General features: G+C 42.9%; 1 protein-coding gene across 1 annotated transcript; it reads left to right on the top strand.

Moving 5' to 3' along the window:
• Positions 1-1,851: 1,851 nt before the first annotated feature.
• Positions 1,852-13,361, top strand: TEX29 (testis expressed 29). Its single transcript, XM_016145244.2, has 5 exons — positions 1,852-1,909; positions 3,379-3,489; positions 10,546-10,615; positions 11,471-11,637; positions 12,942-13,361. The coding sequence occupies exons 1-5, from the start codon at positions 1,852-1,854 to the stop codon at positions 12,962-12,964; spliced, it is 429 nt and encodes a 142-aa protein (XP_016000730.2). The 3' UTR covers positions 12,965-13,361.
• The last annotated feature ends 5,783 nt before the right edge of the window (positions 13,362-19,144 follow it).

The following is a 19,144-nucleotide window of genomic DNA, read 5'->3' as shown; positions in this document are numbered from 1 at the left end:
ACCCCTCGCCATCAGCATGAGTCCTTCTACCCCGCTGGGGCGGGTAGTTCTTCTTTTATTCTCTCTGCAACCGCTCCCACAAATTCATCTTTCCTCTCCTTCTGTCTTCACATCTGCTTCCTGGCTTAGATCCTACCAATACGACCACTGTCTCCCGCAGAAACCTCAACCCTGATTATGTCCAGCGTCCCTGCTCCTCGCCCGGGTGTGCCGGCAAGTCCATCGAGGGGCACGTCGACTGGCAGCCATGCCACTCCCCTGGGGTGGTGGTCCCTGCCACTCGCCCCTCCTCACCCCCCCTCACTGCATCACAGGGAGCTCCCTGCTCCTCACCCTCACCTGGTCCAGGCCCACATGTCCTCTTCCCGCAGATTAATGCTGCCATCTATTCTGGAACACCGAGCCAGGCTGCACTTCCCTCCCCCCCGCCCCGCCACCCCTACCCCCTGCCAGCCCAGGGCCCCTCCAGTGCAGGCTCCGCAGGGAGCTCTCCCACGTGCTGATAGTGCTCCGTGTCGGCTGCTCACTCTGCACCAGCCGCCAGAACCTCTGCCCCGACCAGATGCTCAAACAATATGTCTGCTGGGCCTGTCCACTCGGATTTGAGTGCCCGTCTTAAAGGTGGCAGCTCCATCCTTCTAGCCTCTTGGGCAAAACCCTGACTTGTTCCCTCTCACAAACCTGTCAGCCAATCGCATTGACTCTAAAACGACATACAAAGAACATTCGACCAGTTACTATCCTGGTTGCACGCTTATTTTACTCCTGGATCATTACATTATTCCCCAAACTACCTCTCGCCTCTTTATCATCTATTTTCAGCACAGGCAGAATGATGCTGATAAAATGTAATTTAGTTTTTCCTCCACACAAAATCCTGTCCTAGTGTGGAGGCCGAAGCCTGAACAATGAACCACTCACATGCTCATGATTTAGTCTCGTGATGTCTCTTACTTCACTCAAGCCACACTGCTCTCCTTCTGGGTGCTCAGAGTCACCACACTTGCCTCGCCCAAGGGTCTTCCCACTTGCTGGCCCTTCAGCCTTGCACGTTTCCAGGATGGCCCTCCCTCTCTTCCTTCCCGACCTGCTCAGAGGCCATCTGCTTACCCCCTGTAAAACAGAACGCCACTCCCTGCTCCCGGCACTCCCTAATCAGCTCTCTCTAGTTTTCTTTTCTCCACAGCGCGTGTATGATCTGACATGTCTGTTCTGTCTCCCTTCACAGGGATGTACTTCTCTGAGGGTGGGGACTTCCGTTTCGCTCACTCTTGCGTCCCCGCAGTGCCAGCACAAGTGGGCTCTCCAGGAAGAACCATGGAGTGAGGATGGGAGCGGCAGGACTCGAACACCTGCTTCTGAAGCCGGGCCAGGCTGGGCAACGGGGCAGGTGTCCCACAGGAATGGGGCCAGGGCGCGGAATCTGGAGGAGGGCAGGGTTTTTGATCCCATGCCTGCCCTCAAAGCTCTCGCACCCTCCTCAGCCCTGTGAGCATCCTGACCGCCCTACAGCAGCCAGCGTCACAGCCCTGCCCTGTGTGACATCACAGGGCTGTGTGACATCACAGCAAGCAAGTAGGCCTGCCACCGGCTCCACACTCCACTGGCCAGGAGCAGCTGGAGGCAGGAGGTGGCCAGTTTCTTGTTTGATTCAAAGTCGTCCACTTGGAGCGTAACTGGGAGACGTGTGGCTCAGGGCTCAGCTGGGGTTGTATTAATAGGTGAGACCCGGTCTGGCTGTCGGTCTGGCCGCCTCCTTTCCTGGCATTAACCACTCCTGAGGTCCCACCTGTGCTAACTGCTCTCTCTCCTAGGTTCCCTTGGCCCCTCGCCTGTCTTTCAATTGTTACGATGAGATATGAGCCAGAATTCAAAAAGTCCCCCTCGCATCTCCTGAAGAAATTTGCAGGTAATGAGCAAAGACCACTCTAGGGGACTGGTTCAACCCAAAGCATTGACAATTACCAGGTTAAGAAGGGAAGACAAAGAAATGTGTTTTTAAAAATAATATAGGAAAATACTGTAAGGTCTTCATTTTCTTAAGATTTCATTGGAAAAACTCCTGAACCTGAGGTGCAAAACATACATTTCAGCTACTTCATAGTTTTTATTGCAGGAATAATTTTTTTTTTTTAAGAAGAAATGTTTCTCAACAGTAAAGTTCACTTTCCCCGACCCCTATCCTGGGCGCTCGGGATGTGAAGTTGGACACTGTATGCGGGCGTTGAAGGAGGCTCTATGTAAATGTTTAGTGTGTGTATATAGTGTGATTGCAGTCACTTAAAACCACCCAGAGAAAAATTCTAGATGTGTGGGTCCATTGGGGATTGGGTGCACATTTGTATATGTGACTTGAATTTTTTTTTCTCAACCGACCTTTTATTTATGCGTGACTTTAGTAATAAACAAAAGATAAGAAAATAAAAGGAAAAGAAGAGAAATTCTTTTTTTTCTTTTTGTTTGTTTGTTTGGCTTGGAACTGGGGCTAATGAGGGTGGTTCCCAGGCTGGCCAGGGATAGAGATGTGAGAGACCCTTTTGTGTGCCTGCTTTATAAAGAAATGCAGACAAGTAAAATACTGCAGGAGAAGAGGAGTAAGAAGGCAGGGGAGGCCCTCGGGTCTCATATGTGGTGGCAGGAAACCAGCCGCTGGTCTAAAATGTCCCATTAAGGTGCTACTTAATGAATTACTTCCTGCCCTCGCTGTTTGCTGAAATAAATATCCATTGTCACCCACCAGCTGTGTGGTCTTAGGTCAACTAGATCTTTCTGGATGAGGTAGCAGAGCCTGAGCAGCTCCTGGGGGCAGGTGTTGCTTGCTGTCAATTAGAGGAATCGCATGTCCTTAGAGCTAAATGTTAGGTGCTAGGTAGCTGAGCTGTGCTGAAATGGTCACTTGCTGCCTCTTACAGTGTATCACACATTTGTTATTCTCCCCTTTTTTTGATCAAAACTGCCATTAAACTTTGTCGTTTTGATTTAATTTTTAAATTCGTGTTGATAATTTTAATTCACTGTGTGCTTAAATGCGAATTAATTACACGTTATAACCCGAACTCCCAAATACCCATTGTGTTAGATCTTTGTTTCCCATTTTCTTTGTAGCCTGGTGAGTGCTCCGCTGAGATGTATTATCTCCTTCATCATTAGAGGACCCCGCGTTAGTCTGTGTAATTAACTTGACATCATTGTGTTCAGAAAACTAATTCATTCCAGATCTTAGTTTCAAAGTGAGATTTGTATGATGCATAATTAAAAACATAACAAAACCCACAACACAAACCCAGAAGTTTCCCCTCCAAGTCCTGCATTCTGTAGAGTTACCAGCGCGTGGCTGTGTTCTCAGCGGTAACCGCTCTGTGTGTCTGTGCTTGGCAGTGTGCGACATTCCTCTGTACGACATATGTGACTACAACGTCACCAGAGACCGCTGCAAGGAGCTTGGGTGCTGCTTTTACAAAGGCGTCTGCTACGAGAAAGCAGTTCCCTGTAAGTATGGAGGCCACGCCCGCCCTGCGCAAACAGAGCCACGGAGGCCTGGAGTGGCCTGTCTCCTCCCTCGGGTCTCCGGGTCTCTCTGGGCTCGGGTCTCCGTTCTGAACATGCCTCCCACATTGTTCCTGGTTACATCTCTTTTCAGTAGGGGAGCAGAGGGCTTTGAGGGAACCTGTGACTGAGACCTAGGACACCAGAGAAATCACACTCCCTGATAGGGTAGACTTGCTATTGAAGAGGACTGACTGAGACCCTTCCTTCTTGTAAGACTTGGGTCATTCTCGGGGGTGCAGAAGGCTGGATTTGGGGGCATAGTCCTACTACAAGAGCAGCTGGGTCGGCTCAGGGCTGGCTGCCAGCTGTGCCCCAGGTAGAACTTGACCAGGGGCAGGGAGCTGGCGGGTGCAGCTGGGACCATGAGGATGACTGAGGACAAGATCCCCCAGCAGGAGTGGGTCAGCAGGGATGTGTCTGGGGGACTCCGCAGGCTCATCACCATCAGAATAAAAATGCAGATCTGACTCTAAGATCACTCCAGTCTGGGATGTACCTAGGGAGGCAGTGCCAGCAGGAAATCTGGGATGGGGAGGCTGTGGGAGCTGAGAGAGAGTCGGCACCCTCGAAACAGGGCCTGCTTCCCTGTCAGGCAGCCAAGGGAGGCCCTCGGAGAGAAAGTGTCCAGAGGTCAGTAAGCTAGGGTGCTTAGCCCTGAAGGGATGTTCCAAGTGCACTTTCTGGATATTTTCTCCCATTTTGGAGCTTTGGCCTTCTGTGCCTCTGGAATTTTCTAAATTAATATTTTCAAACTTCAAAAAATTTAACTTGACGGTTAATGTGTTTTCTTGCTGTTTGTGGCCCTTTTAGAAATGAGGGTGAATGGGCTCCAGGACTGTTTGGGAAGGGATGAACGAGTCTGTATGCCAGGGTGGCCTACACGAGACTTCACCAAAGAGGAGGAAAGTGCCCTGCAGATATGAAAAGCTGGCTGCTGGCTGGGGCCACTCAACAGCTCTGATACTATGGACAAATGTGTCTTGGGCCCTCCCTGTCCCAGGTTACTCTCCTTCTGTCCTCACCACCCCCAGGGGACAAAAGGGGCACTTGTGTTCTGGGACCTGGGAGCATTTCTTTCTTCTCCCTCCTTCCTTCCCGTCTGCCTGCCTGCCTGCCTGCCTGCCTTCCTTCTTTCCTTCCTTCCTTCCTTCCCTCCCTCCCTCTCTCCCCACTCTCTCCCTCCCTTCCTTTCAGTTTGGCAGAGCCCCTCAGTAGCAAGACCCTGAGCCTGCCTTCTCATTCCTGGACATAGTAAGGCCTAGGAAGTCAGAAATATTAATGATTGATGAATGTTACCAATTGTTGGCTCACTGGGGCCACCTCATCCCACAGACTCAAACCCCTAAGCCATCTCTTTCAAGAAGTAAGTGCTATTCTGGGCAAAATGATTCAAGAAGCTGATCCTAGTTCACCCAAAGGGAGAATGTCTCTGTCTGGTTTTATGGTGAAGATTTGGCACTTAGGGCAAAAGAAGAGGAAGTTTGGCTTCTCAAAAGGTGGCAGATAAGAAGTTACAATGAATGCCATTCATAGTGGGGGAGATTTAATGATGACAATTTCTTCTCTAGATCTTGGATTAGAAGACTTGGGACCAGATCTCCTTACTTGTCTCTCCCTCCAACTCTGGGAGACCCCAACATCCCTACTATCCCATACCTTCCCCTGGGCCTGCAGATAAATACACTTGGAAGTTACCTCTTTGTTGGTTATTATTTCTATTGAGATAAAAATCTCATATCATAAAATTTACCCTTTTAAACTGTATAATTCCTAGGCTTTTAGTATATTTACAAAGTCGTACAACCATCATCCCTATAAGTTTCAAAACATTTTTATTACTCCAAAAAGAAATCCTGTACCATTCCCTTCTCCCTCTGGCCCCTGGCAACCACTGATCTTTCTCTATGAATTTACCTATTCTAGACACATCGTATCAATGGGATTATACACTATGTGGCCTTTTGTGTCTGGCTTCTTTCACTTACATAATGTTTTTAAGGTTCGTCTGTGTTATAGCGCTGTCAGCACTTCATTCCTTTTCATGGCTGAATAATATTCTATTGTATGGATACGTCACCTTTGGTTTATCCATTTATCAGGTGATGGGAAATTAGATTGTTTCCACTTTGTAGCCATTACGAATAATGCTACTATCAACACATGTGCACAAATTTTCATGAACATATGTTTTCAATTATTTTGAGTATTTAAGAGTGGATTTGCTAGATCATATATTAATTCTATTTAAAAATTTTTGAGAAACTGGCAAACTGTTTTCCAAAGTTGCTGCACCATTTTACAGTCTGACCAGCAGTAGATGAGGGTTCTAATTTCTCTACATCCTCACCAACACTTGTCGTTGTCTTTTTAACATTTATATCCATCATAATAGGATGAAGTTGTATCTTTCGGTTTTGACTTGTATCTCCCTAATGTGTAATGACATTGAGCAGTGCTGCATGTTGCTTATTGGCTATTTGTATATCTTCTCTGGAGAAAAGTCTGTTAGAATCCCTTGCCCAGTTTTTAATTGGGTTAATTATCTTTATTGTGCAGTTGTAAGAACTCTAAATATTCTGTAGAGTAGCCTCTTTTCGGAGATATGATTTGCAACTACTTTCTCCCAAACCATTGGTTGTCTTTTCATTTTCTTGATAAGTGTCCTTTGAAACACAAACGTTTTTAGTTTTCATGATGTCCAGTTTATTTGTTTGTTCTATGGTTGCTTGTGCTTTTGGTGTTATATCGAGGAACCGTTGCCTAGTCCAAGGTCACAAAGATTTACATCTATGTCCTTTTTAGAGTTTTATGGTTTTTAGCTCATAATTTTAGGTCTTTCATCCCTTTTAAGCTGACTTTATATATGGTATGAAGCAGAGATCCAACTACAATCTTTTATGTGTGTATACCCAGATATCTCAGCATCATTTGTTGAAAAGACTATTCTTTTTTTTTTGTTGTTGTTGAATTGTCTTGGCATCCTTGTTGAAAATTAATTACCCATAAATGTGAGGTTTATTTCTGAACCCCCACATTTCTTTGATTACCGTGGCTTTGTAATACTTTTTGAAATTGAGAACCGTGAGTTCTTCAGTTTTGTTCTTTTTCAAGATCGTTTTTGATTATTATGGGCCTTTGCATTTCCATATGAATTTTAGAATCAGTTTTCCAATTTTAGCAAAAAGCCATCTAGTATAGTTTGTGTTGGGGATTTTGTTGAATCTGTAGATACTGTGGGGAGAAGTATTGCCATCTTAATATTAAGTATTCTGATTTATGAACAGGGAATGTCTTTCCATTCTTTTAGGTCTTTAATTTCTTTCAATAACATTTTGTAGTTTCGGTCTCACATTTTTAAAATTAAATTTATTCCTAAGTATTTATTCTTTCCAGTGTTATTGTAAATGGAATTGTCTTGTTAATTTCATTTTCAGATTGTATATGGAATCTTAAGTATACACAAGAAAGGTGAAAAGTTGCTAGTATATAAAAACACAATTGATTTTTGTATATTGGTATTGTATCCTGCAACCTCCTTGCACTCGTTTATTAATTCTACTCATTCTTTTTACTTTATTACTTAGGATTTTCTACATACAAAATCATGTCATCTGCATATAGAGATAGTTTTACTTCTTCCTTTCTAATCTAGATGATGTTATGTCATTTTCTTGCCTAGTTGCCCTGGCTAGAGCCTCCAGTACAATGGTAAATAGAAGCAGTAAGAGCAGACATCCTCATCTTATTCCTGATCTTAGGGTACAGGGCCCCAACCCCTGGGCCGTGAACCAGTACGGGTCTGTGGCCTGTGGCCTGTTAGGAACCAGGCTGCACAGCAGGAGGTGAGCAGTGGGCAAGTGAGTGAAGCTTAATCTGTATTTGCAGTCACTCTCCAGTGCTAGCTTCAGCTCAACCTCAGATTGCATTAGATTCTCATAGGAGCACTGGTCCCTGATGCCAAAAAGGTTGGGGACCGCTGTCTTACGGGGAAGTTTTCAGTGTTTCACCATTAAGTATGATGAAAGCTATGGGTTTTACTAGATGTCATTTATCACGCTGAGAAAGTTCCCTTTGCTTTCTGGTTTCTTGAATGTTTTTTTGTTTTTTTGTTTTTGTTTTTGTTTTTTTTTATCATGAAAGTATGTTGGATTTTGTGAAATTATTACTCATGTGGTTTTGTTATTGTCTAGTGTCCTTTTCTTTTATTCTGAAGGACTCTCTTTAGTATTTTTGCTACTGTCATCATGAAAGTTAATTCTGGGCTTTAATGAACCTCCAGTTCAGTTGTACACAATCAGGTAGTGAGAGTTACAACAAGGCATAGTGCTTTTTCCTTAAAGGAGATCATTAACCTCCACCTATCTCATCATAAAACCTACAACAGTAGCCAGAATCTTATTGGAGAGATCTTTTTGAGTCCTAGGTTTTCCAATATTAAATGGCCTATCATATTGCCGCATTTCAGCAGCTCATTCTCTAGAGTACTGCTGGGCTGGGTTCATGGCAGTGAGTGGGTGATTTGGCCATAACATGCTATTTTTTTGCACTTGTCATCTTTTTGTTTCTATTTTGTGGTATTGGTGGTTCGATACATATGTCTCACTATTTGGAGAGCAGCAGATGGTTACAGTTTAGCTTGCTTCATTTCCATTACAGGGTTTTGCTTCTTAGAGGATTCTTGTGTCCTAGGTGCTTATGCAACTTAGTTTTTCTGAGACTGCTACCTTTTGGGGGCTCCTAAAAAGCAGGAAACATTTAAATCCAAAGAAGATTGTTCAATCTTCTACACATAAAGATATAGAAGACATTCAGTTCCCAAGTCAAGTCACAGAACTGGTCAAGCATTTGGCAATTAATTCAATTTTCTCATATCCAGTGAAATGGAGACTTGACAGCATGAAGCATTTTAATAGATCATTCAAGGAAGATTGCAGCTGGCAAGGGAATGCAAATCCAAACTGCATTCTTTCCCCTCTCATCTGTGCCATCCCCAAGCATTTGCTCATCAGAATGGAGTTGGTCATTTGGCCAATGTTAATATGCATAACAAACATTGTTTAAATTGGTATAAACACCTTATGCCTGCCATTCATTTGAAAGATGAGGTTTACTCTTTATAGCACCTTAACTTTTGAGGTCTTTAAGGATGCCTTTCCTCCACCTGCCCCCCCAAACCCCAAAATTCTCAAGATTTTTTTTTTTCTTGAAGAGGGCCCACTGTTTGGCAAGTGGGTATGTCATTTTTGCATGGAGGCAACTATTAATCCTCTTTCCATCCTTTCAATTTTAATAGATGAATTGTGTGGGCTAGGCTTTTTCTTAATTTCTGACTTCTTTCGAGCTTGAGAGGTTGGGCCATCTGTGGGAAGAGTCTGGGCAGCAAGCCCTGCATTTGGGTTCTTACTGTGCCCTCAAATTATTTTTCATTTCTTTGACATCTTTCTCATTCAAGACAGCGAATGAACCTTTGTGCTGTGTAAGTTGTAGTATTCAGTGACAGGGTATTATGAGTTCTTTGTGCACATAATTCCATGTTATGAAAACCTTTCACCAACTTCTTAAATTGGCTGGTTTGAAGCGCACATTGTGTTATGGCATAATCTGTATTATTAAGAATATGAACTTGGGGAATTAGCATTAGATCTTTGAGAAAGAATTGGGAATTCAAAGAGAATGACTTGCCTTCATTCTTCAGTCTTGACTTAGGGTACATTACGTAACATGTCATTTCTTCTGAGTGTTTGACTTCAGTTACTTCACGGGACTTGCTGAGATGATTTTAAACTTTTGTTTAACTATATTTGGGGGAAATTTTCCCAAGATAGTCCTTAAAGAAAACAATGCTTTCTTCAATTGCTGCTATTACTGAGTGATCAATCATTAAATATGATTTATGATAAACCAAATATATTGTTTATAACATAGAGTATGCTGGCCAGATACAATACAGAGAAAAATCACAGAAGTTCAGTCACTATCTCCAGGAGCTTACATTCAGGACCAAAAATACTTGCACTTATAAAGGTATAGAAGAGACGCTGACAGCTGGATACTAAAATATTGACTAAATATGGGTCTTTCTCTAACAGGACTTTACTCGCATATAGATTCTGAATTAATTTCATTAACTAAGATACAAGATCCCCAAAGGAATGCACAGTCCCTGGAATTTAAGAATTTGAGGTTTACCATCTTGTCCCTTAAAAGCTCCTAATTCACTCCTTCAAATAGAATAAACTTTTTTTACTCCTTTCACTTTAACATCATTTAAAGTGTGCTTTCTCACGCCCTACGCTACATCCCCTAGGAGAAGATTCAGGGAGGTGAGCTACGCGCAGCTCCTCTTCCCCAGGAGTGGAGAGGGGCCGAGATTTTAAATCAACTGGTGTTCCTACACAGGAGAACCCGGGAATAGAGGCTGCCCCCTAAGAGTCATGTCGTAGGCTCTGGCTCTTCTGTTGGGGCTAGGTTTAGAGAAGACATGAGCAATTGGTAACAGTGGAAGCCCCTTGTTAATACAGAAAAACTCAGTCGATACAGATTGAGATCAGACCCAATGAATTTGTGTATCATCAAGAAGGCATTTTTCTTATGTTCATTTTGGGAATAACTGACCTGAGTACTGAGGGACCATTTTCAAGGAGTGGGGGCAGGATGAGGTGCCCAGATCGCAGGAGGCCCAGTGCTGTCTTTCCTGGGAAGGAGCCCTCCCTCTACTGCTACACTCCGTGGACAGTCCTCAGGTGTAGCCTGGGCAGCCACTGGCTACCGCCCCGAGTGCCTTCCACGTGGAGCCTCCATCGTCTGTGGGTGACTTCGATACCAGGGAAGTGTTTCCAGGAGGGAAGCGGTTGTGGAGAGGCTGGTGCTCAGGGATGAGCTAAGCCCAAGAAGGGCACAGGGCCAAGATGGAGGGCTGCAGCCCCCTCGGGGGCAGGACTGCCTATTTCTAATTAACTTGCATCCAAATGATGATAAACCAAAATTGTTTTTCAGCTTATGTGCAAGTGTTTTCTGCCTTGATTGTGATCATCGCTGGGGCCTTTGTTATCACCATTATTTACAGGTCAGCCATTTCGTTCTTTCATACTCACCTTTGGAACTTCAAAGGGAGGGGAATGGCTCGGTGCTGTTGGGTGCCTGCCACGGATGTGAGCCGGCTTGCCCCGGAGGACCCAGCTGGTCTTCCAGAGCTCAATAATGACGCCAATAATAATAACACCGGCCAGTATTTAATGAGCACCTAATATTGCCAGGTGCTCATCACATTTCACTCCACGGCCCTCCCACAGCCAGCTAGCTAGGGCTCCTACCCCAACTGTGCCCGCAGAGCCCTGGTTAACGTTCCCAGTCCAGGCTGGCCATGTGCCTCCATCCTGTGACAGAGTCATGTCGTGGGCATGGTCTCAGACATGAGCCGCCTCTTGTTTTAATGGTGAAGACACGCATACCCAGCAAGGCCCTGCAGCTGGTTGCTGCCCACGGGCAGGGCTGGATGCAGCATTCTTAACTCAGGGGCCTTCCACCCACAACCTCTCCCTCTGACATGAAAAAAAAGCCACTGAGATTAGTAGAATCACTTTGTCCAACAACAAGAAAAATCATGTTCCTACTCTGCGCAGTGCTAGGTGGCATCTTGAGTGACCGACTGGCTGTAACCTGCACACAATATACACCTTCCCCACTCCTGGTTTTGTCCTGGGGAGTCCGGATGCCATATGTGGATCATCCGTTAGTGGCATGTGTAAGAAATTCAAACAGGAACTATTCAGGCGGAGCATTTACCTTGACCGATTTTATATACCCACGATCGATCATGAGCCATGTGTTTTTAGGGGGGTCATCCTGGTGGAGGATTTGATGGCCTGCAGTTTCCCATGTTTAATTTCTCTGATTGTGATGAAAACTCTCTTCCCCCCAGAGTTGTTCAGGAGAGTAGGAGAGAAAAGGGAGTTGCTACTCAAATGTCTTCGTCGTCGTCCAAGTCCATCGAGAAAGTCAAGGCAGTCACTTCCCGCGAGAAGACAGGGTCGAAGACAGCGACTGTCGGGACCTCTCAGAAGAGTGGTGGAGCTGAGACGAGAGACGGTGAGAGGAGGGGCGGGGCTCGGCCTCGGCCTCGGCGCGCAGGGCGCAGCCGCGTTCTCCTGGGAGGCCTCGTCTGTGACGGGCACTCAGCACCCAGCGAGGTTGGCCCTTCGACAGTTCTGCTTGGTTTTTTTGTTTTGTTTTGCTTTGTTTTTTTGGACAATATTCTAACGTATCTTTCCTGACTCGGGGGGTCTGGTTTGTAAGGTGGATTCTGCTCGCAGCATGGGTTTCCTGCTCTAAAGGCACATTTCCTTCCACAAATAGCATCTTCTACCTTTTCCTCTCCCTCTCTTTGCTTCTTGTCATCCCACCCTCTCTAGCTGGGCTGGCTGCAGGGTGGGCAGTGGGTGTAAGTGTAAGAGGCAGTCAGTGGTGGTGCTAGGGCACATCTGCGATGCTTGCTGATTTAATCGAGGTGCTCCCTGTTGTGGCTCCCTGATAGTCTGGTGGTCGTGACTGAAGAGATATGAACAACAGCCAAGTTTTCCAATATCTCTGGTTTTCAGAAAGCAAAGTTGCTTGTATGTTATTAATTCTCTTAGCAAACCTTAGCAGCTGCTTGCTGCTTTTTCAAAGTCAGCAACTTGCCAGGTAGAGAAAGAACCATCCCAAATGATCAGCTAAATCTTAGGTGATGTTTGTATGGGAGCACTATCTAGGTCTGTTATAATCCATTAGTCACAAAGACTCGGTTTTGCTGGTGCAATCGGGGAAAGGAGGAGGCAGGGGGAAGCAGTCCGCCTAAACGTCTCTAAGGATCTGGATGCTCGCTCTTAACTGAGGCTGTGTCTATGCGATGATACTTTGCTGTAGGGCATGACATCTACCTTCTTGGTGCTTTCTGCAGAGTAAGGACGTAAGGACGCAGAGGTGGACACACCCTTCTCCCCCCAGGAAGTTGTTTCTCTCTCAGGAATGAGTGTAGAGATAGAGCAGCACAGGACACCTGCTGAACTTGTTTTCGAGTTAATCATGGCCCATCGTATGCCACATAGATGTGTTCACAGAACTTGATGAAATTTCCTTGGCATTGCTGAGGATTCCATTAAAAAAAAACAAACGTGTGTTTTTGTTTTAAATTCAGCAACAGTGACAATAACAGATGATGAAGAAGATGAGGATTAAAATGCATGATGAAGAAAATGTGAGGATTGGCAGAAATATCCAAATGAAATGGGACAGCTGGTGAACCACTGTCAAAATGTGTGATGGAATGACCACCCAATGAGAAAAAAAAATAAAGGTATTTTAAATGCTTCTCGTTTCATGTTATCTTATTCAATGCTGTATTTTTATCTTAGGAGAGAGAAAACCTTCGGCGTGAGAACATGGACTAGAAGCTTTGATTTTTCAGTGGCATGTTCTGTTGCTGGTAACTGCGATCAAGGCAGATTGCAACATTGACACAGGTGGCATCACCGAGGACCCTTTCAGGCTGCACTTTCACGTGTGGGACTGTCATTCAGACTCACGGGAAATTAAGGACTTGCCCACCAGTAAGCTGTGGTGATGAGAGGAACAGCCCCTTGGTCTGGGAGAACCTTTTATTGTTTTTTAACACTTCAAATACTTTCATTAGGACCTTCATGAGATTTTGCTGTGAATGAGATGACTACAGGAAACCTTTCTAGAGAGGTCTAATTTCGGGGGTTCAGCCAGCTCTGTAGTCAGAGCTATATAGGCATTGCCTTAAGCTAATGGATGAAAATAAGATTCATGTTTCTAGACTATACTTCCTTCATTACAATTTGTCTTACGAGCTTTTCCATAGGTATAGATTGAAGTATTCTCTGTAAGGACAGAGCTGGCCAAGGCCGGTTGTAAAATCCCTGGAGAATTCAGCAGGAGCAAAGGAAGTTTCAGTCTTTAAACTTTTTCTTCAATGTAATAATTCTGGTTTATAAAAAATACCATTTTAAATAATAACGACCATTGTACTTTTAATCAATTTGTGCAGCTTTTGATATGATTACTTGGTGAGTACCCATTCTTAATTTTCAGATGAAAAATTGTGGTTTGGATGATGACACCTAATCAAAGATCTTCCTGATTACAAGTCTGATATTTGGAATTATACGTTGACTTCTCTAGGCTGGTAGTTTAGTATGCTGTTCATTTTATCTTTTATTTTCTTTCAATTACAGTTGATCTTTGATATTATATTAGTTTCAGGGGGATAGCATAGTAGTTAGACATTTATATAACTCATGAAGTGATCCTCTGATAAGTCTAGTACCCACCTGGCACTATACATAGTTATTACAATGTTACTGACTATATTCCTTAAACTGTACTTCACATCCCTGTGATTATTTTGTAACTGCAAATTTGTACTTTAATCCCTTCACCTTCTCCACCTCAACCCCCTTCTATCTGCCAATCATCAGTCTGTTCTCTGTATCTGTGAGTCTGTGTCTGTTTTGTTTGTTCATTTATTTTGTTTAGATTCTACATATAAGTGAAGTCATGTGGTATTTGTCTTTCTCTGTCTGACTTATGAGAATCTTTTTTTTTTTTTTTTACCTTGGAAACTTGCATTTTCCAGAGCAGCTGTGTAACTCATATCCACACATTGCAGGTATTTAAATGTACATATATATGTATGTGTGTATACACACACACATACATACATGTATGTATGTATGTATGTATGTATGTATGTAGAACCCCCTAGAAGTTCTCATCTATTTTATAGCTGGTAAATTCTATGCATATGTCCACATGGAGGTTTGGTCAAGGTCTTACTTGCCCAGGCTTCCTGGAGGAGGGAGGACGAGGGAAGATAAGGGATAGAGGTCAGCCTTTTCTTTCTCACAGGCCGACCTTAGTCATCAGCCCTTATGTTGGTCTAGGTTAGACATCAACACATTTTAGGCTTTGTGGGTCTTAAGTTTTGACAGCTCATCAAGTCTGCTAGTGTAGCACCAAGGCAGCCACAGAAAATGGCAATGCATGGATGTGGCCAGGTTCCAATAAAACTTTGTATTTGGCCCTCAAGCTGTGGTTCGTCAACCTCTAATTTTTTTGCACATCTTTTCTTAGGGATTTCACAATTAGCCATTTCTATGATCCTTAGTTGGAAACCCTCTGATGGCCAGTTTATCTCTATCGCTTATTATAACTGAGTCCACCTTGTCTCTGTTAATAGCTGACGTGGCCTTCCCATGTTGAGACCCCATACGGCCCTGAGATCAGGAGTTACATTATTATTCATCTACATTCTGCACAGGCAGCCCTCAAAGAGCTCTTCTAGGACGCATTTTTAATGCTGCTGTGGATGGAGTACACCCCTGGCTCTCCTCCAGGGGTGCAGCTGAGCAGGTGGCTTACAGAAGATCCATTGCCGCATCCCCATCTTTTTCACCTCGTGGTCCTCCACCCCAGTGATTCTCAAGCCCAAGTAATTTTGCCCCCTAATGGGCATTTTGCAATGTCTGGAGTAATATTTGGTTGTCAAAACTGGGGAAAAGTGGTCCTGGCATGTCGTATGTGCTAAACTTCCTGCAGGGCACAGGACGGCCCCACGACGGAGAGTTATCTGGCTGTCTTAGTGTTGTGTTACTGCTCTGACAGGTGTTCAGTTAACAAAACCAGTATTTTTATAAATAATAGTAATACTTTCGATAAATCAAAATGTGTAAACATACATTTTTAGTATTTAAGATCAGTTACAATTTTTTGAGTCAGGCACTGGCCTAGGGTACATACAGAGAAGAATGGAAAGGAAAAAAAATCCTGGACTGCCCGTAATTGAGAGGGAATAGGGGTAGGATTTACAGTTGCATATCCATCAGGTGACCGATAACCTCGAGCATTTCTAGCACCATTTCTGGTCGGGCCGATGGTCTCAGCTCTCCTTGACAGTGCAGGAACTATAACCAGAATGCCTGAAGCGAATTTTATTTTTCATTGGAGTGAAGTGGAGCTGATTCCCGGGATGAGGCTCATCTCAGGGGATGGTCAGTTGTGCGTCTGGTGATGGTTTGGACCAATAAGGGAGAAGAAAATGATGGCCGCCCCCAGTCACCAGACAGTGAGCCCCGTGGCGCTCTCAGTGCCACTCACTGCTGCGCCATCCAGGTCTTTTTCTTTCTTCACTTCCATTTCCTATTTTCAAATAACTTCTTTGATCTTTCCATCATGTTTCATGTTATGAGCCAAGAGTCAGTGATAATGCTTAGCAAATGGTTTAAGACTCTTGAGCGAAAACTATCGGAATCCAGAAGCAGTGTTTTAAATTTACTTATTTTTACTGTCAGTGAAGGTCACACGAGGAGCAGTGACAAGGCACCTCTGCCCCTCTCAGCCAAGGTGGTGTTGACAGAGGTCGAGAGAGGGAGCTGGACTCCCACCCTAGGCCAGGTTATGCTCCCAACTTCTGCCAGCTGTGTCAGAAGAAGCTGCTCAAACATACGCTTTAACTAAGATCCAGAGTCTCATAATATGATAGCCACACATTCAAGATTCAATCAAAAGTCACTTATCACACTAAGAACCAGGAAAATCTCCCCCAGAATAAGAAAAGACAATTAATAGACACCAACATGGACATGATACAGATGTTGGGACTATCTAGCAAGGATTTTAAAGCAACCATCATACAAAGTGAGGAATTATAAGCATGCTCAAAACATATGAAAAATAGAAAGTCTCAGCAAAGAAGTGGAAGATATAAAGGAGAACTTAGTGGATATTTTAAAACTGAAAAATGTAATAGCCAAAATAAAAAACTCAATGGATGGGCTCAACATCTGAATGGAAAGAACAGGGAAAAGAATCAATGAACTTGAAGATAGAAATGATCCAATATGAATAAGAGTAAGGAAATAAAATTAAAAAAGAATCCGTAAGATGTAACAAAATTTCTAATGGCTGTGTCATTGATGTCCCAGAAGGAGAAGAAAAAGCATGGGACTGAAAAAGTATTTTTTTAAAAAATGGTTGAAAATTTTCTAAATTTGGCACAAGATATAAACCTAGAGATTTAAGAAGCTGAGTGAACCCCAAATTTCTGAAAACTAAAGATAAAAACATCTTGAGAGCAGTGAGAAATGCCATCTCATCTACAGAGGAAATATAATTCTAATTACAGTAGATGCTCATCAGAAACCGTGGAGCCCATATGGAAGGAACACAGTATTCACCAAATACCGACCACATGGAGAGCCTGACTTTTATATCCAGAGTTTTATACCCCAATGAGAATATTCGTCAGGATTGAAAGGGCAATCAAGACATTCTCAGAGGAAAGAAAACAAAGAGAATTTGTCTCTAGCTTACCTACTCTAAAAGGATGGATAAAAGAAGTTATAAAAAAGAAAGGAAGTGATAAAAAAAAGGAATCTTGGAACATCAGGGAGAAAGAAAGAACACTGTAAAATAAAAACAAAAATGTGATGAACTTTTCTTTTCCTCTTGAGTTTTCTAAATTATGTTCAATAGTCGAAGTGAAAATTATAACACTTATAATGTATGGAGAGGGACTATCTAAGACCAGTATATTATAAATGGGTGAGGACAAAGTGACAAAAAGGAAGTACAGTTTCTGTTCTTCACTCAAATCGATACAGTCACGCTAGAAAATAGTCTGACAGTTTCTTGAAAATCGAAATACATTCACCATACAATTAGCAATTGTGCTCCTGGGCATTTATTGCAGAGACATGAAAACTAAATGTTTATACAAAAAAAAGTACATGAATGTTCATGGCAACTTTATTTGTATAGCCCCAAATTAGGAACGCAGTCCCCTAAGTGATGGTTAAACTTGATATACACACCAGGGAATACTACTCAGTAATAAAAAAGGAGAAAGGCATTATACTGAGTGAGAAATCAGTCTCAAAAAACTGCATACAATATGATTCCATTCAGTTGATAAAATTCTTGAAATGACAAAATTGTAAAGATGGGGAAAAACTGGTGGTTGCTGCAGTTAAGATTGTTGTGTGGTGGTGGTGGAAAGGTGTGGGCGTGACTATAAGGGGCTGCATGAGGGAGGTCTTTGTGGGGCTGGAACGGCTCTGCGCCTTGATTTTATGGTGGTCCCATGAATCTCCACATGTGATAACATGGCATAGAGCTCTCACTGCGCGCGCGTGCGCGCGCTCACACACACACACACACACACACACACACACACACACACACACACACACTACCAGAGTCACTTTCCTGGTTTTGATTTTTTACCATAGTCATGTAAGACGTAACCATCGGGAGAACCTGAGTGAAGGGTACATGGGGCCTCTCTGTAATTTCGATACTTCCTGTCAACTATGATTATTTCAAAATTAAAAGTTAAAAGATGTTAAGTCTTTCTGACAGAAGAAAGGACAACGACATGCCCATGATGCTCTAAGAAGTCAACCAGCACCGACCAAGTAGAGATTGCAAACGTGGGTTTGATGTTCATCGTAATAGCAAAAGGAAAGTTCTAATTACTATCCAGTTTGAGAGATAACAGATTAGACAAAGATTAAACTACAATGATAAAATACAGGCCTGCGCTATAATTCCAATAAGTTACACAAACACATATGATAGTTGTCATATGTCTTTTGTGTTCCCCGAAGTAGAGTTGTGATTTTTTCATATGATCTTTTACTTTTAAAAAGTCAACAATGAATCTTGAACAAGACACTGAGCTCCCTGCAATAGTTCATGATTCCTTAATTATCTTGCATCTTTTCTTCTGTGTTTTCTTTTCAGTATGATCCAATTTTGCAAAAAAAAAAAAAAAAAAAGAGAAAAAATGTAAAAAGTTTTTGCACATTTATGACTATTGTACCAATTATACTTGCGCTGTAAACTGTGAGTTCATAACACTGAAGTTATTCACTCTAAAGAGTTGATTCTCTCTAATATGTCTTGAGTTGTATTCACTCTAATCCCAACTCAGGTGATTTATATTTCCCTGTTTCCAAAAACAATTCCCAAATATTTCAGAATAAATGAACTTTTATGGTAAATCCTTTGTGAAGAGATTGCTTTAGATATTTTAACATTGCAAATTAAGATTGATAAAGTGATGGCAAAAGTACATTTGCGTTTCCAAAAAAGTAGTCTGTAAAATGGATTTGTAAATTGGGGAGGCAAAAAATGTTTGCAATGACATTTGATTAGTTGGACACACTGGTATAGAAGCTTGCAATGGGGACACTTACACAATAATGATAAAGGAATTTTTAATAAGGAAATGTATAACTTTCCTTATGGGCAACAGGAGAAGAAGTGGGGTAGAATGTACAACAGCCTGCAGACTTAGTATCCAAGAAAACCTGAAAGAATGAAAGAAGCTTTTCAGAGAGTCACAAGTAGTTGGAAATTCATCGTGCTTAAGAGATATTTGATAATTGGAGAAGGAGGCTACTGTGAAGATATACTATTCATGACAGTTTCTGGGTGTTTGAGGAGTGAGACTCAGAGTTTTGCAAATCTTTAGAATAGAAGACGGAAGTTGGCTTATGATTTTTTGACAGCGACATGGCTGTGAAACTGACCT

Source organism: Rousettus aegyptiacus, unplaced genomic scaffold, assembly GCF_014176215.1.
Source record: "Rousettus aegyptiacus isolate mRouAeg1 unplaced genomic scaffold, mRouAeg1.p scaffold_m13_p_11, whole genome shotgun sequence".
In the NCBI taxonomy this organism is placed as follows: domain Eukaryota; kingdom Metazoa; phylum Chordata; class Mammalia; order Chiroptera; family Pteropodidae; genus Rousettus; species Rousettus aegyptiacus.
This window is presented reverse-complemented; position numbering and strand designations above follow the sequence as displayed.